This window comes from Ammospiza caudacuta, chromosome 6, assembly GCF_027887145.1.
Source record: "Ammospiza caudacuta isolate bAmmCau1 chromosome 6, bAmmCau1.pri, whole genome shotgun sequence".
Lineage (NCBI taxonomy): Eukaryota > Metazoa > Chordata > Aves > Passeriformes > Passerellidae > Ammospiza > Ammospiza caudacuta.
In genome coordinates, this window is record NC_080598.1 from 12,792,001 (window position 1) to 12,814,472 (window position 22,472).

Here is a 22,472-nt window from a genome sequence, read left to right on the forward strand (position 1 = left end):
TTCCTTCCTATCTTTTTCCCCCAGGAAAGAGCCACATAAGAGTCAGAGCCAGAGCTGGGCTCAGGCTGCCAGAACCCTGGCTAGTTCTCCTTTAATTTCTGGAAAGATCTGGATTTTATATCCATATCATTTCCTGCATAACCACAGAGCACACGTGCCCAGCAGAGGTCCAGGGGGGGTCATGGATTATGGGAATTCTGTCAAAATCCAACCCAGCTGGGTGAAATGTGCCCTTGGTACATTGGGCAACAGGTTTGCACTGGGACAGGAGAGCAATGAGCAAACATTCCAGCTGTTCCAGGACTTGGGGAAGAGGATGGCAATGATGAAAACAAGCTGATGTTTAACCCAGGGTGGGAGGTATCCCACAGGGAAATCCTGATGCACACACTGGGATCTGTGGGATGTGCTTTAGGAACAGGAGACCAACAGCCTGTGGGGTTTCTTGTATGTCACCAAACCCAACCAACATGTCACTGACAATGTCAATAATAACAATGAACAGCAATAATAATTATAAGAACAACAACAATTAATAATTAATAACACAGCAATAATAACAGATATGCAGCACCTGGGCCTGTCCCAGTCTCAGGAAATGGAACTTCTCCAATTATGAAGGAATTTAAATCCCCTGTGTTCTCAGATAATAACAGTAGAAAAAGATATTTTTCCCAAAAAATGTTGGACATGCTGAACATTCTGCTTCAGGGGAATGTTTGGTTAGACTGTGGGGTGGGAGTGGGAATGCTCTGCAGGGCCCACCTGCCTGGCTCCTGCTCCACCATTCCCAGTCCTCACCTCCCTCTGTTATTTCCTGGTCCTTTATCTCCCTGCTATTAATTTCCCTTTTCTTCGTCTCCCTTATCCATCATCTCCTGGTTCATTGCCTCCCCGCTCATCATCTCCTGTCCTACATCTCCCTGTTCCTCCACGTCCCTGCATCTCATCTCCTGCTCTGTCCTCTCCCTGCTCATCATCTCCTGTCCTTTGTCTCCCAGTCCATCATCTGCTCATCACCTTCTGTTCCCTCCTGCTCCATCCCCTTCCAGCCCTTCACCTCCTGTCCATCCCTTATTGGGGGGGCAGCTCCGAGATCCCATCTGAGCCCCCCGGGTGCCCCCCAGCCCCCCCGAGCCCTCCGGTGCCTTTCCCCCCGGCGCCCGGGGGCGGTGGTGGCGGGGCGGGACCGGGGGCGGCCCCGGGCAGGTTCCCCTGGAGCGGCGGCGGGAGCGGCGGAGCGGAGATGCCGTACCTGCTCATCAGCACCCAAATCCGCCTGGTGAGTCCCGCCGGGACCCCCGGGGGTGGGGAATACCGGGGGGCGGGCAGGGACCGACCGGGGAGACCCGCTCAGCCCGCGGTGCCGCCGGTGCGATCCCGGCATGGGCTGGCCCTGCTGCTGCTGGGGGTCGGGGGTGATGCAGGTTTGGGGGAGCCCAGCACGGCCTGTGAGAGCTCGCCGTGAGAGTTCCCGGTGCTTTGCTGCCCCAATCCCTCCTGTCCCAAACAGCGACTCACTTGGGAAACTTGCGGCAGGATCCCAGGAACGCCAAAGGGACGGCTCCTCTTGTCCTCGCAGTTGGTTTTCCCTCGTCCACAAAGAGCCGTTCCAGGGTGGAAAACGCGGCCAAGGGAGTGGGCATGGCTGGGGCAGTGGCTGGGATTAGTGTGCAGGAGCACTGGTGGGATCGCTGCTGTCCCTGCCGAATAAAGCCACAAAGCAAGCGTTACTGCACTGGCAGCAGCCACATCCTGCAGGACTCTGTAGGAGCCCACAGCTCTGTATTTATCTGGGGTTCCCCTTTTCCCGACATCCAGAAGCCTGGATCTGCTGGTGTGGTTTGGGGCAGGAAGCAGGGAAACAGTGAGACAAGTGGGACAGTGAAAACAGCAAATGATCAAAGGGAGAGAGTTGTGATGGACACAACAGTGGATTGGGAATGGGGACATGTGGGGATGCTGCAGCACCAAAGCATCTGCTAGCAGTGGCATTTGGGATTGTACAAGTTGATTGAGTGATTTTGGATGAGGTACAGGAAGGGGCACATGGGTCATGGCACTGGAGGGAACAGCCTGGAGCAGCAGGGCTCAGTCTGCCCTCAGAGACTTTGGAAGCTCTGCTCTTTACCAAAGGGGCAAAGCAAACATTTCCAGCGTGAAACCTGGCATTGAGCTGAGGCTGGAACCTCCCGGGTGAGCAGCTGCACCTTCCTGCCAGTGGCTGGGACTGAGGGAACAGGGGGTGGCCGTGTCACCACGTGTCACTCACCACTCTGTGCCTGTCCCACAGGAGGCTGGGCCCACCATGGTGGGCGATGAGCACTCGGATCCCCACCTGATGAGCATCCTGGGGGCCACAAAGAGGAGCACGCTGGGCAACAACTTGTAAGTGCTCCTCTCCTTATTTTCCCAAGAAATGCAGAACATTTTCACTCCTGGAATTCCCCACAGCACCTTCCAGCTGTCCAGTTAATCCCAGGATTCCCATGTGTCCTGTTAATGAGGAAATGCTGCCTGATATTTCACTTGGTTCTCTACTTTCCTTTGCTCTGACCCTGCTTTAGCACATGACCCCCCTTTCCTCTCTCAGTGCCATCCCTGCCTTGCTCTGCCTGTGCCTTTCTTGGTGCTGAGACACCAGAATGCTCACCCAGTTCTGTCCATCCCGTCCCTCCCAGCTGCAGTCTGTCTGTCTGTCCATCCCATCCCATCCCATCCCATCCCATCCCATCCCATCCCATCCCATCCCATCCCATCCCATCCCATCCCACTCTCTAGTGCAGCTCAAGGCTTCACCTGAGCCAGCCCTTCCCAACAGCTCCCAAATCTTTTCCATGGGCAGCTGAGCCCTGGGGTTGGAGCTGTTTCCCATTGTGTCACCCTGACTCCAACCCCTCCACTGGCATGTTCCCAAGCTGTGGATATTGGACACTTCTCCATGTCCCCACCTCTGACCACGCCAAGTTTGACCCCAGCCTTTGGCCAAGTGCCACTCAGAGATGTGACCAGCATCTTCCTCATGGTTTGGCTCATGGTTTTTTTTTTCTTTTTTTTTTTCCTCACTTGATATCTCACTTCCTGGTTTGCCCTGGGGTGGGGAAAAAAAAACCCCCAAAACCACAATGGCAAAGCAAAACAAACCCCCAAATGCAAAAGAACTTGACAGAGAGGAGCAGCTCGATTCCTGCTGTGTCCCATGTGCTGTGGAGGAGAGGAGGAATAGGAGGAATAGGAGAAGGAGGAGGAGGCATTAAAACAAAAGGTGCATCTCATCCTAAATGTTCTCCACCTTCCATCCATGGAGTTGGGAAAACCCTCCTACTCAGCACCAGCCTGGCCAACACCAAGGGCTGGATCCCTGGCTGCTGCAGCATTAAAAATCTCAGTGGGGTGGGAAAAGTTAATAATAAGGAGATAAAATATAACTATTGAAGGGCCCCCCCATCCCAGCTGCATTCCTGGGGGGTTTGCCGGGCTGATCCCTCTCCGTGCTGCTATTCCCAAGCCCGTGGGTGGGGCAGAGATTGGCAGCAGCGCCAGAGTCGTGCTGCCACCCGCCGTGTGCAGCCCGGAGTTACGCAACGGGATGGGAGACAGAGAAACACAACAGGCTCCCAGAAGGAACTGGATCCTGAGAGAGTTGGGCAAGGATCCCTGGGATTCAGGTGGAAAAGGAAGCAAAGACAGATAAAAGCCTCTGTGGTGCCTGCCCCAGCAGATGGGGGAGCCACAGCACTATAAGGAACAGATGCACCACATTCTGCCTGTTTTGGCGAAGGGATGTGAGCTTCCTATGGGATCTCCCTGCTGGATTCACCACCTTTCGCTCCTCCCCATGGCCCGGAGCGTTTTGAGCTGCTCTTGCCCCCCCTGTTCCTTGGCATGGCCTGTGTCACAGCTGTGAACTCCGCTGTGTCCCTGTGGCACATCCCTGCAGGGCATCCCTGTGGCACAGCACGTCCCTTCGTCCCTCCCCACTGCTCAGGCACACAGGGGAAGTCCCCTGGCTGGAATGTGGCTGCTGGCACCGCCGGGAGCACAGCCACGTGCCAGCCCAGCCGCCTCCTCCAGAATCCCAACCACAGCTGGGAGCTCCAGGATCTGCACTGTGGCCCTGCAGGATTTTCCATCCCCAATTCCTTCATGAGCAGAGCCTGGCTATGGATGCTGCAAACTCCTTTCCTGCAGCACCTTGGGCCCCAGAACTTTAGCCATGACCTTGTAGGGAGCCTGAAGGAAAACCTCAAGCAGCACAGAGCTGCTGGGAAACTGGGATGTACAGGTGAAGCTGAAATCCCTGTAATGAGGGAGTGCACGGATCCTGTTCCACAGCTCTGCACAGACACATGGCCCCTCATTAAGTCCCACAAGGTGTGGGGAGCAGGGATGTGGTCCCTGCCCTCCCTCTCAGGGTCAGAGCCCTTGGGGCAGCCAGGTGGGGCAAGGGTTGGGGTGGGATTTACCTGGAAGAAAAGGCTTTGCAGGTATCCCAGCCCCTCCATCCCGACTGGATGCACACGGAGACAGGAGCAGATCTGATACCCACGGTGTGCAATCTTCATTTCCCTCAACACACAGCTATGATAAAGCCCTGGGAACTCTTGCCTCCTGCTTTTAGCTCAGCTACTCAGTTTTTTAGTTTTCTACGAATCCCTGCCTCTGCTACTTCCTCTGAATAGTGGGAATAATATTTACTAGCTCCCACTGCAAATCTGAAGGCTATGTGGCAACCCTCCTGGAGAAAGAACAGACTTCAAAGTCACTTATAATAATGCACATTATCTTTACACCACATCTATAATTACAGCCAAGTACAGTCTGTCTTGAGAAACTGGAAAATCTCTCACATCTCAGGTTATTTCATGCTTTAAAGCACTCCCAGCTCCAGCACAGGTCTGAAATCCAAGCAGGAGAAGCTTTGGAAAGGCTTTTGGATCTTTTTTTATCATTATTAGTAGGAAAAGCAGGAGAAGCTTTGTTCAGGTGCCCAAACAGGATTCCCAGTGATCCTGCAGCCCATCATTATCTGCTTATCCGGCACTGTGAGTCAGCTACAGCTGAGCTGCTCTGGGCCTTATCCCAAAGTCATGGCTGGCACATCCAGTGCCAAAGGTCCCACTGACCAGCTCAGCTCAGCTGTCCCCAGTCAATTCAGCCCAGTCTGTGCCTGGTCCCTTCACTGGGGAGCAGTGTCATAGCCCTGGAGCTTCTGGAACCGAGGGGTAGGAATGTGGGAATGTGCTCCAAGCATACAGCCAGCACAAACCACTGGGGAATCAGAGCTGGACAAGGATCCCAGTGTGAGCTCCCAGGCACTGCTGGAACAGAGGAACCTGGGCTCCACCTTGCCTGGCACATCCATGCAGGATGGATGACTACTGGCTTTCCAAAGGTTTCCCACCTGCCTGAAAGCATCACTTTGTTCCAATCCCCAAATTCTAACAGTCTCTCAAACCCACCTATCTCATAGACATACTCTGGGGGTAGAACACTGGGATTTCCTTCCTTAGAAACACCTGAATCATTTCTCCTCTCCTCCTCCATGCTAAAAACGTGCTCACTGTGTTTACCTGTGAACTCTGCTGCAGTATCAGCCCAGTTACCGAGCAGCATGTGGCTCTGGACACCAGCCCCTGAGCCACATTCCCATTCAACCTGATCCTTCCCTCCTGGACAGGATTCCTGTGGTTTGGCACCTGGGGCTGTGCCTTCCCCCAGGGTTAACCAAGGCCCTGTGTCACACACGCCTGTGCCAGGTGTGGCCACTGGTCTTAGAGGGATCAGGAGGGAGGCAGTCTCACTTCCAGCAGGAAATTCCCATCTCTTCCTCCCCAGCTCACCTCATTCCCATCTCTCCTGGGTGCAGCTGTGAGTACTACGTGAATGACGCTCCGCGCGTGGTGCTGGACAAGCTGGAGAGCCTCGGCTACCGCGTGGTCAGCATGACCGGCGTGGGCCAGACCCTGGTCTGGTGCCTCCACAGGGAATAGCCAGGGAGAACCGTGCCTTCCACCCGGACCACATCCTGCTGGAGATCATCTTAAAGGACTGGCAGCAAACTTTCCCCCCCTAATTCCTTCCTGTCCCAGACTCCAGGTGCTCAGGCAGGGGAGGAAGGGTGCAGAGGCAGAGCTGGACCCAGTGGAATTTTGCCATCCCTGTTCCATTTCCCAAGAGCAGGGGGAGGAAGGTATGCCCAGAAGCTGGCAGAGGGAACAGATGGCTCCAGCTCTGCCTTCAGTGAGATGGCAGTCTGGCAAATTCCAGCTTTTTACATTTTAATCATGTATTCAGCATGCCCTGAAGGAAGCTCAGTAACAGCCCTGTTTGCTTCCTCCTTTGGCTGCCCTAGAGAGTTCCATGCCTTCTCCTGGGCCAGGAGGTTAGGGAGGGACAGCAAGCATGGACACCATCCCACCTCATCCCTGAAATCCAAGAGGGAACCACTAAACCTACTCCCAGGGCTCTGAGAATCCCTCCCCTTGGCAGCAAGGCCCGCTTCCATCTCAGCAGCACCACTGAAATTCCAGATTCCAGACTGCCATCCAAGCCTAACATGGGATTCCCAAAATAACACAAAAAGTGTTGTTGTGTGACTATTCCAGGTGCAGGCTCTAATCCCAACACTGCTGGAATGCTTGGAACTGTGAACAGATCCTGCTATGGGGGTAACACCAATAAAACATAATGAAACATTGCTCCAAAGAGACCAATGTCCTTCTGTGGGTTGTTTAAAGCTGTTGCCAAGTCCCTCTGAACGAGCTTTCAGGAATTATAATCTCCAGGCTTTGGTGTTCTGATGGCACCTCTCACACCTTGTCCCATGGGATGGGGCAGCTGCTCTGAGCACACACACTGACAGGGTAACCTGCACTCTGTGAACCTCAGGCAGCCATTCCTTCCCCAAACATGGAATGGGATAAGGGCTGCAGTCCCTGGGAGTTTCTATTCCCACAATACCTTTAGAAAAAAGGAGGTTTATTGACTTAAATAAAGAAACAGCTCTGAGGGGACGGGGGGTGGGAAGAATCCATACTCTCATGCTAAGTGTGGGACTTTTCCTCCTCGTCTTCCCGCTGGAGCTGCTCGATGAGCTGCTGCCTCTCGGCCGCCTGACGCATCCTCATCATCACCAGGCTCTCGTAGTCCCGCTCTGACACCACCGACGCCTGGGAGGGAGCAGGAAACACAGACAACCCATCAGGGGCAGGACAGACTCCCAGAGTTCCCCAAATCCCCCTCACAACACCAGCATTCCAGGCAGGAAATGGTTTGATCCCACAGAAATTGGGTGAGGTGGGTGAAAGCTGCCTAGCTACAGGAAATAACCAGGAATTGTTATTTAAATGATTATTAAAAATAACCAGCAATGACTGTGGTTGGTAAGGAAAGCAGGACAGACATGGAGCCAGCATTCCATGAGGCTGAATGGGGAATTATTTTGGATTACAAGATCACTCTGCACCTACAACGTTGGTGCCCGAAGTCCAGCATACACTTCACCTGTTACAAAGACTAATGCCATAAAAAAATCAAACCTTTGTGGATGAGTCATGGAAGTGACTAACTTCCAACTGTCTGACAGCGCTGAGGCCTTGGCAAAGGTTGCCCAGAGAAGCTGGGAAGCTGTGCTGCCCCTGGATCCCTGGAAGTGTTCCAAGCCAGGTTGGACAGGACTCGGAACAACCTGGGATAGTGGAAGGTGTCCCTGCCCTGGGATGGACTTGAAGGTCCCTTCCCACCCAAACCATTCCATGATTCTAACAGCTGCAATCAATAACCTTGGAGGACTTTTCCACCATAAACAATTCCCCGATTCTAAGCAGCTGCACAAAGAAAACCACCAGGGATGTTCCCAAACCTGACACAGGAATGGAAGAGTTTCCCAAAGTTCCCAGAGCCTCCCTGCTGCGTGTGGCAGCAACTGTCACGTCAAGGCAGTTGATTGCAGACTCTGCCTAATGAACGTGGGCAGCAGATGACAGCTGCTCCGGTGCTTTGGCGCTGCTTCCAAAGCCATTCCACACTAGTAGGTGGCCGTGCTATTTTGGAGGTATGAAAGCACTGCAAGGCTTGGAAACATCCAGCTCATTCCTTGACAGTTCAGGTGGAAATAAGAGTTTCTTGACAGAAGGTGAATGGGAAAAAAACCCCTTAGTATTCCTTTTTCTAGGAAGTGGGTTAAGTGGTGATCACAGAGAATCACGGAATCCCAGAATGGTTTGGGAGGGAAGGGATTCCAAACATTATTTGGTTCCAACCTCGTGCCATGGGCAAGGACACTTTCCACTAGTCCAGGCTACTCCAGCCTGGTTTTGGACACTTCCAGGGATGGGGCAGCCACAGCTTCTCCAGATATTGAAGGATTTCTTAGGAAGCAGAAGGGATACAAAGGCAATAGAATGCCTAAATAAGTCTCTGCATGGAAATATGGGCGAGTGCAATTCCTTATCCTGTGCCAGCAAAGTGGTTCCTCCGGCTGCAAGGACACAATGAAAGCCCACAACAGATAAGGAACATCAAGAGGGAAATTAAGAGTCTAATTGGTGTCTTAGGAGCCACCTGAGCAAAATGACCTTTGGGTACTGGCAGCAGCAGAGTCTGAGAAAGCACTGATGGTATCAGCAGCCCTCAGCCAGGATCCTTCCAAGTCCCATCCACCAACCCCAGGAATTTGCTGTGCTGGATGGAAGAGGCTGCCTGAGACTTATGCAGATGAATCACCCACACAAACCTGAAGCCCCACCTCATGCCGGGATTATAATTTAAAACAGCCAGGAAATTATTTGCAGCCTGGCTTGGGAGCTCTGCTGACACAAGGAGCCCTCGGAGTGGCGGGAGGAAGAACAGCCTGATCCAGGTGGGCTCCCTGCACGTGCTCCCGGCTGCCTGAGCGTGGGCTGAGGCTCCACCACTCCACACACCTATTTCCTGCAATCCTGGCAATTACCAATGGAGTGAAACCCAGTTTCTGACGTGGCTGACTCAGCAAGGGCTTGGCTCAAAACAAACACATCCACGCAGGGAGCCACAGCCCGGGAAGCAGCGACGGGTGGCACATGAAGGGACGGCGGCAGCAGAGCTGGGGAGTTTTGGCATTCTGGGTCCAACCTGGCTGAATTCCTGGACTCCTGGCTGAGTTCTTCCTGGACTTGCTTCTTCATCCTGGTCTCTGAGTGCTCCAGCAGCTTCTCCTCTCCACTCCAGGACTCCTGGCTGCTCCAACAGAGTGTAAGTCTCTCCTTACTCTGTTCTCCCAGCGTTGTCTCCTGCACTGTTGCTTTCTTCATCCCCCTTCTCCCGTATTCCCTGGACTCCTTCGGTGGGACTGAGTCACCGTCTCGTTCCCAGCCACCCACGGCGCTTTTCCGGCAGTGCCCCTCCTCGGAAGGTGCCTGGTTACCATGGCACCCGAGTGCCCTTCTGTTCTAGATGCCAGATTAGATCTGTTCTCATGGTGACTGTGCCTCTGCTGTTCCCCACCAGCCCGGAGCCGCAGCACACGTTCAACGAGCTCGCTCACACACCGCCTGCCGCTCCTCTCCACTCCAGGGGGAGACTCCTTCAGATCCCAGACAAGCCAAGTGCTCCTTGCCACGGCGTGGAGTTTGCATTTCCTGCACTACCAGCCTCTCTGTGCTCCTTGCAGCTCTAGGAACGGGGCAGGAAGAGGTTGATCCTGTTGCGTGGCTCTCTGCTGATCCCTGGGCTCCTGCCTGTGAGGAGCCAGCATTCCTGCTCCTCGCTGCCTTTCCTCACCATGGATACTTGGCGCAGGGGGTCCCTCAAGTCCACCACCTTCTTCCGGCGCTTCTCCCTCAGGAGGCACAAAAAGCTGGGCAACCAAGTCATCATCCTGAACCAGAACAGCCACGCTCTGGACACGGACGGCCAGAAGAGGGAAGGCTTGAGGGATCTGAAGGACAAGTCTGAGTACCTGTCCTGTCAGAGCGAGCAGAACCTGGCCAAGGCACAAGCCCCTCCCAAGCCTCCCCGGCTGTACCTGGACAGTTCCAGCTGCCCCAACATCATCGACCGCACAGATTCTCACTCCGACCTCTCCTTTTCCGACGCTGCTCCGTACCACAAAGGCACTCCCACGCACAAGGACCAGGCTACGGACCACGGCACCTCAGAGGCAGGTCTGCCCAGCAGCACCACTCTTCCTGAGCTGGCTGACCCCTTCCTGTCCTTCAAAGTGGATTTGGGGCTATCTCTCCTCGAGGATGTGCTGCAGACCCTCAGGAAACAGAACCCGAGGGATTACGCCATTTGAAGGTATTCATTGTCCATCACATCCCAGTTACTCACTGCTGCTGCCAGTTCCTCTCGTTCCAGCAGGAGGAAGGATACTGGAGCATGCCTGTTGTGTGTGGCCTGTTTTGTTGTCCTCGCCTCACCCACCACAGAGCATCCCTGTCCTTGCCAAGGAATCCTCTGGAGCAGAGCTCACAGGCTCTGTGCTCAGGTGAGAGCACCGTCTGCTGTCTCATGGCCAACTTTCCGCTCTCCACCCCGGGAATTTCCCACTCCGGACTGCGCATCCCATCCTCAGGGAAGACTGGCACTTTTTGGGAAAGACTTATTTTGGGGATGTGACACTGTGGGGCAGGGACACACAGGGATTTGGCATGGATCGCTTGTGGAACAGCAGGCAGCCTGCAAGGAGGCAGCAGCACTGCACCCCGAAGCCAAAGCTTTGAGGGCTGAGAGACAGGAACTGGGGCTTCTCCTCCCACCATGTTTGGATGTGAAAGCTCAAAGCTGTTCCTCCGTTTTTTCTCTTCCTCTTTGTGGGTTTCTTTTCCCTTAACTCCAGTGCAGGTGGCACTCCCAGCCAGGTAAGCATCCAAGTAGGCTCCTGATACAGCACCAGCAGTGGATTTATCCTCCTGACAGGAGAAGAGGTGTCTCTGACACTGCTGCCTTACGCATGCACTGAGCTCCCAGCTGTACAGACATAGAAGAATAAATGTATCTGTGACTGGAAGTGTCTGGTTGCCTCATTTCCTTGGGAACAAGCCACAGAAATCCCAGGCACCAGGAGCACAGGCTATCTGGAGTGGCCCAGGTCCATCCTCCCTGGCACTGCAGGGTTTTATGATGGGAGTGGGACACCTGTGCGGCTCTGAGGGAAGGACAGAGGGAACAGGGACTTGATTTTCCCCTGAGGAGAGCTCAGGGAAAGACAGGAACAGCTGCCCACCCTGAGCTGGACAGTGGGAAAGGCTCTGCCAGGCTGAGAACATTTTAGGCAGCACCAGGACAAACTGCTAAAAGAAACTACCAGTTCTTAGCTTTTTGACTATTAGGGCTCTTTTAAAAAACAATTCAAAAACCTCCATGCCCCAGATCACCAGGAGCTTTGGAAGTGGCCACAGCAAAGTGCAGGGACACTCCAAGGAAGGCACAGCTGCCTCTTACCGTGTGAGATTCACCTCCCAAAGTCAGATAATATGAAATAAACCCTCTGAAACCTCTGAAGGAGCTTAGAACAGGTACAAGAACACCAGGCAGGAGGCTTTTCTCAGGGCTGAATGGCTGAGGAGCCCTGGCAGGGAGATTCCAGCGCAGGAGGAGGAAAAATCTTCCCAAAACTGAGCACTGCATGCTGTTGGAATGGCAAAACAAGCTCTCTGCAGCCACTGTGTGCTTTGAACCATGACACAGCCACTGCTCTCATTAGCCTGGAGTAATACTGTGCAAGCCACAGCTTTTGAATTCCAAGGGCAACTGGAGCCTGCTTGGCTGCAGCAGCTCTCCAGGAACTGCTGCACAACGTGCACCTGTTGCTGTAGGAGACAACAAGGCTGTGGAAAATGAGCAGCTTCCACCTGGGAACTGCTCCCAAACCCCCTGCCTGGGGTCTGGCTGTCCTTTACCTGTGGATTTTGGCTCTCAGGTCCTGGCTGGCTCTCCCAGGCAGGGAGCACTGGCTGCCTGTCCCAGACAGGGAGTAGAGGATGAGTAGTGAGCATGTTGCCATGAGAACACTGCAGGCTTGGGCTGTTTCCTGAAGCAGAGCAGCAGAGGAGCTGCTTTTGCACAGAGTGGGAACAAACTGGGGGTGGATTCAGACAAAAACAGAAGGGAGGAGTGAATAGGAAGCAAGGGCAGCTTAAATCAGAATGAGGTAAGTGCAGCCTGGAAGCAAGAACGTGGAGCCTGGTGCCTGGGAAGCCAGGCTGGGTGTGAGGGGAAGAGGCAGAGGGAACAGGGATCTGGGAGCTCTCTCTGCACACTTCTGAACTGGAGAGCACAAGCTAAGTCAGCTGCAAGCAGATCAGCCAGGAGGAGCTGCAAACACATTGGAGGTTTTAGGAGCATCCCAGTGGATGCAGCAGGAGGATTTGGGGAGGGTCTGGAGTGGGAACAAGGAAAAACAGGAAAGAGAGCAGCTTGGAGATGCAAGGCTGCAGTGCAATCCCAGAAAGTGCAGCTTCTTACAGCTGAAAGCAGCAGAAAGGACAGCAAAGCACCAGCTGTGCAGCTCCTGGGCAGGATGCAGGTCCCTGGCAGCAGCTCCTCAGCATTCCCAGAGCCAGGTGGGATTGAGGAGCTGTGCTGGGCAGAGGTGAGTCACCAGCACGGTGTGTGCTGCTTTCCGGCTCTCCCTGCTGCCCCACCACACTAATCCTGCACCGCAGGCAGACGCTGCACTTCCACACTAACAAGCTCTGGGCATGGAAACAGGCCAAGACAAACTCGGGCATCTGAACCCACAGAGGCTGGAATCCACTACCAAAGCTCCAACTGCACCAGCAACCCTCTTGGTAGGAATGAGCCAGTTCACACTCTCAGCTAGTGAGAAATTCTCAAATAACATGTTTTGGATTCTGCTTTTTGTCCCAGTTCCCTTCCTAACAATCTGGAGACTCTCCTGTGGCTGCAAGACTCTCCCTGGTCCTACATGAACAGGATAACAATCAGGTGTTCTAATGCATAATTACAAATAATATCAATAAAATACTTAATGAAATATGAAGAGAGTGAATGCACTAAACAATCTCACAAGCTTAAAATATTTAGGGAGCGAACACACAAAAGGGTATTTAGCTTGATATTGCTCCTGCAGACCCTAAGAATAGAGGTTTGCTTCCAGCACTGAAACTTCCTCCTCCTGGGAATGCAGTGAGCAACCAAGGCTCTCTAAAGGAACCTTTCAGCAACTCTCACTCAGAGGAGTCCAAAAATCCCATCAGAATGGCACTGGAGGCTTTGGGCTGAGCAAGGAATATCCCTGCTCTTCATTTGGGAGAAAGGGAATGTGTGAAGATGCAAACAGCTCCCAGTGTGCTGCTGCCCAGGCAGGAGGTCCTTTAGAAAGCCACTGATCCAGCACAGAAAGGGCTGCTGGGAAAGCCAGGCCTGGCCCCAAGATCTGACAGCACTTTGAGATGTAGGTTGTTCCAGCCCCAGGTTTCCATCTCCTTACCTGTGAGCTCCTGGGCTGGCTGCTGCTGTCAGGGAGGACGGTGCTGGGGCGGCTCTGGGGCTGGCCCTCCAGCCAGGAAATCTTCAGGGGGTTATTTAGCAGGCCAACTTCATTCTTCACAGCCATCTCCTGTGAAAACAGGAGGGAAAACACCCTTCCATCACCACCTGAATTTCAGATCCCACTCTCTTCCCTCATAAGTCCTAAGAATCCTAGAATGACCTCAAGGCCAAGCAGGGCACAAACAAGACCTGTCTCTGGAAGTGTCCAAGGCCAGGCTGGAAGGGGCTTGGAGCAGCCTGGGATTGTGGATGGTGTCCCTGCCCATGGCAGGGGGCTTGAAATGGATGGTCTTTTAAGGTCCCTTTAAATCCAAACAGTTCTATGGTTCCACTCTGTAATATTTTAAGGATCTTTCCAACCCAAACCATTCCATGCCTCTCAGATTTCACAGCTGCCCTACATGAGAAGCACCCTCATGGTCCATAGCCCTGCCAGCACTTTTGATACACAGGTCACACACATTTCTGGGGGGTTTTATCATTTGGATATGAGTGAAAGAAAAGCCAGCAAGGAAACTCTCATACAGCCCAAGCTCATGGAACTACTGAAATTTAGGATAACTGATGACTTTTGCTCCCACAGCCACATGAATTATTATAACTCACAGTGAGTCAAGACATTTTGGGTTGTTTTTCACTGCAAATGCCTGATATCACCTCCAAAACACAAAATCCCAACTCCAAGGCATTTCACCTTCAGAGAGCGCTGAGTAAGTGCTCAGTGCCTGATTTTTAAGGCAGTGCCTCCTCCCTCAGCCTGTTCCATGCACAACCTGTTTATGTGCCTGATCTCTGGGTTTGTGCCTGCAGCTGTGCCACTCCCTCCGTGCCTTTTGACTCTCATTACCCTTCTCCACTGCCTTAATGACAGGGCAGGGTCCTGGCTGTCACCTGTCCTGTGCCACCCCCAGCACAGCCAGCAGGAACTCTGCACACTCACAGCTGCCTTCACCGTGGCAAATTCCACCACTGCACTGCCAGTCTTCCTGCTGGAGATCAACAAATTGAGCACATCACCATACTGTGGGAAGAAAGAAAGGAAGGGAAGTTAATTACAGAGCCAGGAGAGATGTCAAGTTCAGTTCTCAAATGAACACAAAGAGAAAATAAGTGTTTTCACAGACATGAGGCTTGAGCTGTCACCATTTCTGTCCCTCCAGGAAATAATCTGGGAAGGCATGGAGCTACACACTTGGCTCCCAGTGCAAGAGGGCTGTTGAGCTCAGAGGGAAAGGAGGCCAGGGTGGGATTGATCAGATCAAAGGCTTGTCTGTGCCTGTCTCTGCACTTGCCACAGCAGGGATGTGGAGTGCTTCAAGTGAAGGATGAGTGCACCACAACCACAGAGCCAGACTAAGTGGGCAGGAGGCATCCAGTGGGAAGAGCCTGCAGTTGTTCTGCTGGGAAACAGCTCCCAGTACAGGGATCAAAGGATCCAACTTGGTTCAAAGGTTGGATTTGATAATTTAAGAGATCTTTTCCAACCTTAATGACTCCACGATCATGCTGATGAGCTCTGAAAACTGCATAAGAAAGCTGAACAGGGAAGGAAATTAACCACTCCAGCTTACAAGGGCATGGAGTGACAGGACACAGGGAATGGCTTCAAACCATCTTTAGATCAGATTACCTGTTTAGATTAGACTATTAGGAAAAAATCCTTCCCTGTGCAGGTGCTGAGGCCCTGGCACAGCTTGCCTAGAGAAGCTGTGCCTGCCCCATCCCTGGATGTGTCCAAGGCCAGGTTGGACAGGGCTTGGAGCAACTTGGTCTAGTGGAAGGTGTCCCTGCCTGTGGCAAGGGGTGGAACTGAATCATTTTTAAGGTCCCTTCCATGATTCTGTGATATGCAGCTTCCCAGAATTCACTACCCTTACAGCACTGAGATCAGGGCAAGACCCAGTAACACACAGGGAAGAGTGTCACTCAGGACCTTTTGCAGGATCTGCAGCAGCACATCTTTGGAGTATCCCCCTCCAGTCTCATCTTCCTTCCTGCATTTCCACCTGAGCTGGGGAACAAACGGCAGGAGTTAATTTTTCCCCTTTTGGATGTGCTGCCAGCAGCTCCCACCCCCCTGCACATTCACCACGTCTGCTATTTCCAGCCACACTCCCAGGCCTGCCAAGACAGTGATCTCAGCATGGGAGTGAGCACAGGGAACAAACTGTTTGGGGAACAGGGAGAAACGCTGCTCACTGGAATAAAAAAAGATCGCACTTGAAAGGATGCTAATGGCTCTGCCAGGGTAATTAGCAGATGTTCCCTGTGCTTAAAGCACAGACAACTCAATCCCAGGCTCAGAAATCTGGAGCAGACAAAGAAAAGGTGACTGAGGAAGGAATTCTAACAGCAAGGACAGGAGCTGTTCACCTGATGATGCACATTCCATGGAGTGGAATTTATACATCCCAGTATAAAAAAAGATGTGCCAGCTTAGCAGGGTTGAAATGTCCCTTCTGTTTTCCATCACGTTCTATCAGTTTTCACCAAAACACAGCTTTTTAAGGATGTCTTACCTTGAGCTTAGGAGTTATTTTGCCTTCTGCTCCATTTCTTTCCTGCTTGCCTAAAGAGAGAAAAACAAAACAAAACAAAAAAAGAAAGAAAAAAGATGGAAAAGATGGAAAGGACATAGGTGAAAATTCCTCAGCATTTTGCACAAATTTTTTTTTCCCTGAGAACATACATATGATGAAACACTTTGAGAATTCCACTGGACCATTCCAGTCCCAAAAATCTTGTGCAACAGGAACTGCAGCACAGACTGAATACTCCATGGGAGCATGTTTCCCTTTTAGGAAGCACAGATTTGCCAGGATCAAGGCTAGAAACAGGTCAGCAAACACACAAGCCGGAGACATGTTCTGAGGCATTTTTCCCTGCAAGAAGGTTGGAAAAATTCAGGGTGGAGAGCTGCCAAAGAGCCCAAGGCCACGTGCAGGTGCTCCCCGTGCTCACCTCGGCTGTGCTGCTCCCTCTCCCGGCGGATCTGCTCCCTGACCAGCCTCTGCTGCTCCTCCAGCTGCCGGGAGCCCTCCTCCCGCAGGCGGATTATCTGCGGCACAGGGAACACAGCACGGGCACCTGAGGCACACAGCCAGGGCTGCAAGGCCACCTGGACACTTCCAAGGACAGTCTGGGTCTCACATCCATCTCCTGGGACACCCCTCCTGCCAGTTCCCCTGGGCAGCTCCAAAAGGAGCAGCCTGGTGTGGTGGAAGGGGTCCCTGAGCATGGCAGGGGCTGGAACTGGATGGGCTGTAAGGTCCCTTCCCACTCAAACCATTCCAGGATTCTCTGATTCACAGAGCCTTTTAAACCCAAAGGTTGAAGGACTGCTCTCCAGAGATTTTTTGCACCTGCTTTTAATCCCAAAAGTTAAAGGACTGCTATCCAGAGATTTTTTTGCACCTTGAGAGGAATAGCAGATTTGTCTTTACAAACAAGCTGTGGGTCTGCTGGTAGATAAAACCAGCACTGGGAGATAAAAGAAACAATGGGAAGGATTCCACTGATTGATGAATGGAAAAAGATATTTCCATTTACAAATAAACTTTAATTTTGCTGATAAATGAAATTAGACATTGAGAGATGAAAGAAACAATGGGGAAGAAAAGCCCCTAAATTCCATAAGAATTAAAAATTAAAAGGGAGGGTTGTACATTAGAGGGAAATCTTTGGTATCAGGTGTATTGGGGAGTCTGTACCTCTCAAGTACCTCAGCAAAAGGGGAAAGAGAGAAGAGAGATGCAGCTGGGAGATCGGGATAAAAAGGGAGGCTGCATCCTCCAAAAATTTGAGAGACCCCAGGGGAATGCCCCATGGCCTCTCCCTTTATTTGAATAAAGTCAAAAGACTCCTCTCTCTCCTTTTTGGACATAAACCTCTGATGTTTGTGGATTCATTTTCCTGACAACCTCATCCCATGGATTTCATCATAACGGAAATACTTTCAGCAATTCTTCTCAAAAACAGCAGAGAGAACTAAGAATCTATCCTTACTTCTTCTTCTAATGATCTGGTTATCCTGATCTCCTCCTCTTCGTTCTCCTGGGCCTGGGCTTCCCGTTCTCTGGCTTCAAGATCTGCAGAGAAAGAAACAAAATTCAAACAAGCCAAAGAGAACTTGAATTTTCCCTGCTGGCCAGAGGAAGATGGATAGATCACAAACCTGGCTGCAGCTACACCAATATCCTGACAGCTCTGCTGCCTCTCCTCTGGCCCCACACACCAAAGGAGCCTTAACAGTCCTCAACCCCCTAATTCCCACAGCAGGACCTAATTCCCTCCTTCCCAGAGCAGGACCACCCCAGCTGTGGCTGCGGGAGGAGATTCCAGGTCTTCTGGACTGTACTAGGGATGAAGAAACCAGAGTCATCCTCCATGGATTGACCCCAGTGGAAGGAGAAATGCAAACAGCCAGCTAGGGGAGGCCTCAGGAGAATGTGAGGGTTTGATTTGCTCACCAAGCTTTACTTTCTTCCTCTTCTCATCGAGTTTCTGTGTCCTTGCTGCAGCCTCCTTCTTTGCCCTCCTCACCCTGTCATAGGCTGCCTGCCAAGGAACCAGCACAACAGTGGGAAACTACAGAAACCAGGAGAGAAACTGGAAAACAGGGAATACAGTGACATCAGGGACTGAAACCCTGTCAGCAGGGCTGAAGCATCTGCTGCTTCTTGGATTACAAGCTTTGCCAGTACCTGAAAAGAGGAGCTCATGTTTTTAGCTTCTATCACCTGGAATCAACACTTTTCCCTCTCCTGAGCTAATTTTGGAGAGAGTTCCTTCCTCACTTTTTGGTTTTATTCTTTCCAGGGACATTTACAGGTTCTTTTAAGCCTTGGGCGGTGGGTTCTCAGCCACTTCCCCACAGCCCCAGAAGGATCAAAGCTCTCCTGTGTCCCTCAGACAGCAGACCTTGGAGCCTCAGGAATTGCATCCAGGTATTACTCATTTGTCAGTCCCTGATTCAACAGGAATGGCAGATGTTGCCATGGGAATTTGGTGTTCCTCAGTCAGGGATGGTGTTATTAGATGGGATATGCAGAGCTGCTCCCAGCAGCAAATCCCAAACACAACATCTCTCCAAGCTTCTATCTGGCACCTGAGATTTCATCTCATGGAGAAGCAGGGGGGAATAACAGCTGAGATTTGTATTGAAGGAGCTCTGTGAGGCAGGACAGGCAGGATTACAGTTCCCAGCACCACCCCAAAATCCCACCCTTGCCCAGGGAGCATCCTTACCCTGGCTGCTGCATCTGTGAGCACGGCCAAGGCCTGGGACAGCTGGTGGAAAATTTCCGCTGGGAACGACAAGAAAGAAGGGCAAGATGAGGGAAACCAGGTGAGGGACCTGGGGAAGAACCAGGAAAGACAATTCCTGCAGGAAGGTCTCTCCAAGGAACAAAAATCACCTCTGCAAGAGATTTGTAAGCCAACCTACAGCCTCAACTCAAAGGTTTTACACAAACTTGAGAGTAAATAAAGAAACAAAAAACTGGGATTGTTTCCTTTTCAGAGAAATCTTGGAACACACAAACTTAATTTTTCTTACTGATTATTTTTATTTTGGGTTGCAATATCTCCTTCATGCCACATTTACCTGGAACTCACAATTTCATTCTCCCTCTCAGTCCTTTTCCTTCAACAAGAAATCCTGCTTATGTTGTACTGGAAGTTGTTGCATTACAGCCATCTATCCTTTAAGAGTCTTTCCTTTTGTCCCATTACAAGCATTGGCAAATTGTCTTTATTTTTTATAAAGATGAATTATCAGTCTTGACACACAAAATACAAAGTAACTGCTAATTCTACAACCTCCATCCACAGCAATCCCTTGCTGCAGGCAGCTGAAACTCCCCCTTGCCCTGCCCACAGATAAAAGGATTTATGGAGTGTGGTGAAGTTTGGACTGTAAGAGATACACATCAAAGCAAAGGTTGGGAAGGTTTGGAGGGCTGCAGCTGTAATTCCAGCACTGAGTTACTGCTGGTGTTTCTAAACCCAGCAGGGATTGTTCAGCCTTAAAAAGCAAAGTTAACACCAACAGGAGCGACACATCCAGGGACACATCCAGCCATTCCCTCAGCACTTAGGGAAGCAGGGTCACTTCCAGGAGCATGGAGAACGGAGAACTGCAGCAGGAAGAACTCACCTGCCCGGGGGTTGTCGGGGTTCTTGTCCGGGTGGCAGGTGAGCGCCTTCTGCCGGAACGCTGTCTTCACCTGCAGGGGCCACACTGGGGTCACTGGGGGGAAACTGCTTTGGCTCTGCCAAAAAAAGCAACCTGGAAACCCAAAATAATCCCTGTGCTCAAGGGAAACCCGCTGGGCACGGGACATGGGTGTGTCTGGAAGGAGTTGGAGCTTTTAAAAGCTGTTTTGGCTTGCAGGTGTCTTTTGTTGTAGGAGTTAAACCTCGGGTTAAAAAAATGGGAGGGGGGGAAAAGAGAGAGAAGGAAAATAAAAAGGAGAGAAGGAGAAAAAAAAAAGGCGAGAAGGAAAAAGGAGAAAAAGAGGAGAGAGGGGGAAAAGGGGAAGAGGAAAAAATATGGAGGGAGGAAACTGAAGAAGGGAAGGGGAAGGGGAAGGGGAAGGGGAAGGGGAAGGGGAAGGAGAGGAGAGGAGAGGAGAGGAGAGGAGAGGAGAGGAGAGGAGAGGAGAGGAGAGGAGAGGAGAGGAGAGGAGAGGAGAGGAGAGGAGAGGAGAGGAGAGGAGAGGAGAGGAGAGGAGAGGAGGAGAAAAGGGGGAGATGATAAAAAAACGGGGGAAGTTAAAAAACCCAGAAAGAGAACCCAAAAGAGGGAAAGGGAGCCAAAAAAGGGAAAGGAAAAAAAGAGGGAAAGGAAAACAAATGGGGAAAGGAAGAGAAGTGGAAAAAAAATAACAGAGGTAAAGACAACGAGAAATGGGGAAATGGAGGGAAAAAAGTGAAAAGGAAAAACAAAGGGATGGGGGGAAGGAAAAAGGGAAGGCATTCTATCCCACTTCCAACCTAATTCGCTGCTACAACAAGTGGAAAAGTTGTGTCCCGGCCCCACCTGGTGGACAAAGCTCCCGGGACTGGGAATGTGCAGGAAAAGCCCTACAGATGGTCCCACCTCCTGCACAAGAGTCCAGCTGAGGGAGAGGAGTCTCCTCGCCGGGCTCCATCCTCCAACTTCCCATTTCAGCCAGGAATTCCCCCTCCCTGTCCCACCCAACCCCGCTCTCTGGCACTGGGCAGCCATTCCCGGCCCTTGGCCGAGCCCCTCTGCAGCTCTCTCAGAGATTCCTTCCTGTGTTTAGCAGTGACTAAGCAAATAAACTCAATTAAAAACCGCAAACGTGTAATTGCAACTCCACAAAATTAACTACGTGACTTTTGGGCGCTCGGACAAACGTCTGACAACAGGATTTTTGGATCACCACGAGAATTTCCCTTCTGGAAGCACATAAACAAAGCGAGAACACGTCCCAGACCAAGCCCGCAGTTCTCTCCTCCTCCAAAGGCGGGTTCCGCCCCGCGGGATTGAGGGGTGAACTGGGGGAACGAGGCCAATTTCAGTAAAACCGGGATATCACAACGCCAATATCAGCACAAACGGGATTTTTCCGTTTGCCAGCCCCGGTCCCACAGCAATGCTTGGAGCAGCCCCTCAGCTCAGCGCTGGACAGCAGCACCGCCGCTCCCGAGGACAGCGGGAAAGGGATGGAGGGAGAGAAGGAGCCAGTCCCGAACTGTCCGCGCCGCTCACCTCCTTCTCGGACGCCTTCTCGCCGATCCCCAGCAGCGCGTAGAGGTCCCGCTCCAGCAGCTCCTTATCCACCGCCATCTTCGCGCTTCCCGGTTCCGCTCTTGGCGCCGCGGTGGCTGGGAAATGTAGTCCCCGTGCGCCTCCGTGCCATGCGCCGCCCAGGAATAATGGACTACAAGCACAGTGATGCACCGCGCGGCTCTAGAGAACGTGAACAGCCGGGGTGCGCAGCGCCACGCTGGGCATGATGGGTGTTGTAGTTCTTTAGCGGCAGCTGCCAGCGGGGATGAACCAGAGGAAAACTACAAGTCTCGTGGGGCCGTGCGCGGGCACCGAGTCCTGAGGGAAAACTCAGCGCGTGCGTCCCGCTGTCTCCCAAGGTCACCACTGACCGTGTCCCCAAGTGCTACCGACGGATCCACACCCATGCGCTAAATCCCTCCAGGAATGGCACTCCACCATTTCCTCTGGAAGCCTGTGGCAGTGGGGGGTGGTGCGAGCTCAGCTGCACCCTGTTCCCAAAACCATACTTGTTTTTGTTGTCACCAAAAAACATCCATCACAGCTCCTTGGTAAATTCTTGTTTTCTTATTGATCTAAAATATCTCCCTTTCCCTCCCACAAGAAGGGAACACTGTAGAAGAAAATAAATCCAATTATTTCCATACACAGGAGACGGAATTTTTCAGCCCTTACTCCTTTATTCTCGTAGGATTTGTGTCCTCATGGCTGAAAGTTAGTTAACTTTACCAAAAATATCAACAAACCTGATATCAACCTGAGATCATGAAGAAAACTGGGTACCCATGACTCCAGCAAAATGAATTGTTTCAGAGAGCTGTTCATAGCCAGTAGTGCAATAAACTGGAAGGTTCCTGGCGTGTTCTCCATGAAGCCTCACCCAAGCAGAGCCTCAGCTCTCAGGGTGCAGAACCAAGTCATCGACAGTGTTGTTCCAAGCCTTGCTCCATTGCCACCTCCTTCTTGATGAGAATCCTGGAGTAGTTTGTGCTCAAAGGGACCTTAAAGGTCATCCAGTTCCACCCCCTGCCATGGGCAGGGACACCTTCCATTATCCTAGGCTGCTCCAAACCCTGTCCAACCTGACCTGGAATGTTTCCAGGGATGGGACAGCCACGGCTGCTCTGGGCAACCTGTGCCAGGGCCTCACCCCTGAACAGGGGAGGATTTCTTCCAAGTATTCCACCTAAATTTCCCCTTTTCCATTCTGGAG

At 52.0% G+C, this 22,472-nt stretch overlaps 3 protein-coding genes across 5 annotated transcripts; 2 read left to right on the forward strand and 1 right to left on the reverse strand.

Annotated features, from left to right (window-relative positions):
* Positions 1–1,130: 1,130 nt before the first annotated feature.
* GCHFR (GTP cyclohydrolase I feedback regulator) lies at positions 1,131–6,708 on the forward strand. The gene is made up of 3 exons (XM_058807528.1): positions 1,131–1,282; positions 2,294–2,388; positions 5,870–6,708. Exons 1-3 carry the CDS (start codon positions 1,247–1,249, stop codon positions 5,991–5,993), a joined length of 255 nt encoding a protein of 84 aa, XP_058663511.1. The 5' UTR covers positions 1,131–1,246; the 3' UTR covers positions 5,994–6,708.
* Positions 6,709–6,964: 256 nt separating this feature from the next.
* DNAJC17 (DnaJ heat shock protein family (Hsp40) member C17) lies at positions 6,965–21,316 on the reverse strand. 3 transcript variants are annotated; one of them, XM_058807152.1, is made up of 11 exons: positions 21,239–21,316; positions 19,658–19,727; positions 18,748–18,806; positions 17,970–18,057; positions 17,506–17,588; positions 16,462–16,558; positions 16,020–16,069; positions 15,434–15,511; positions 14,441–14,521; positions 13,439–13,567; positions 6,965–7,172 (listed from the first exon to the last, which is right to left on the reverse strand). In XM_058807152.1, exons 1-11 carry the CDS (start codon positions 21,314–21,316, stop codon positions 7,047–7,049), a joined length of 939 nt encoding a protein of 312 aa, XP_058663135.1. In that variant the 3' UTR covers positions 6,965–7,046. The 3 variants fall into 3 exon arrangements, with proteins under 3 accessions (XP_058663135.1, XP_058663134.1, XP_058663136.1); XM_058807151.1 differs by lacking the exon at positions 6,965–7,172 and adding an exon at positions 9,536–10,895; XM_058807153.1 differs by lacking the exon at positions 6,965–7,172 and adding an exon at positions 10,777–10,953.
* On the forward strand, positions 8,826–10,942 carry C6H15orf62 (chromosome 6 C15orf62 homolog). The gene is made up of 2 exons (XM_058807154.1): positions 8,826–9,234; positions 9,490–10,942. Exon 2 carries the CDS (start codon positions 9,764–9,766, stop codon positions 10,277–10,279), a length of 516 nt encoding a protein of 171 aa, XP_058663137.1. The 5' UTR covers positions 8,826–9,234; positions 9,490–9,763; the 3' UTR covers positions 10,280–10,942.
* Positions 21,317–22,472: the final 1,156 nt, after the last annotated feature.

What these genes read in the sequence shown, in the direction of transcription:
- C6H15orf62 (XM_058807154.1), top strand. Translation starts at nt 9,764, where the DNA reads ATGGATACTTGGCGCAGGGGGTCCCTCAAGTCCACCACCTTCTTCCGG.
- DNAJC17 (XM_058807151.1), bottom strand. Translation starts at nt 21,316, where the DNA reads ATGGCGGTGGATAAGGAGCTGCTGGAGCGGGACCTCTACGCGCTGCTG. An exon ending in CCCCGACAACCCCCGGGCAG is followed by an intron (nt 18,807 to 19,657) that starts GTGAGTTCTTCC and finishes TGTCGTTCCCAG; the next exon opens with CGGAAATTTTCCACCAGCTG. An exon ending in CCAGATCATTAGAAGAAGAA is followed by an intron (nt 16,559 to 17,505) that starts GTAAGGATAGAT and finishes CCTGTGCCGCAG; the next exon opens with ATAATCCGCCTGCGGGAGGA.
- GCHFR (XM_058807528.1), top strand. Translation starts at nt 1,247, where the DNA reads ATGCCGTACCTGCTCATCAGCACCCAAATCCGCCTG. An exon ending in TCAGCACCCAAATCCGCCTG is followed by an intron (nt 1,283 to 2,293) that starts GTGAGTCCCGCC and finishes CCTGTCCCACAG; the next exon opens with GAGGCTGGGCCCACCATGGT. An exon ending in AGCACGCTGGGCAACAACTT is followed by an intron (nt 2,389 to 5,869) that starts GTAAGTGCTCCT and finishes TCCTGGGTGCAG; the next exon opens with CTGTGAGTACTACGTGAATG.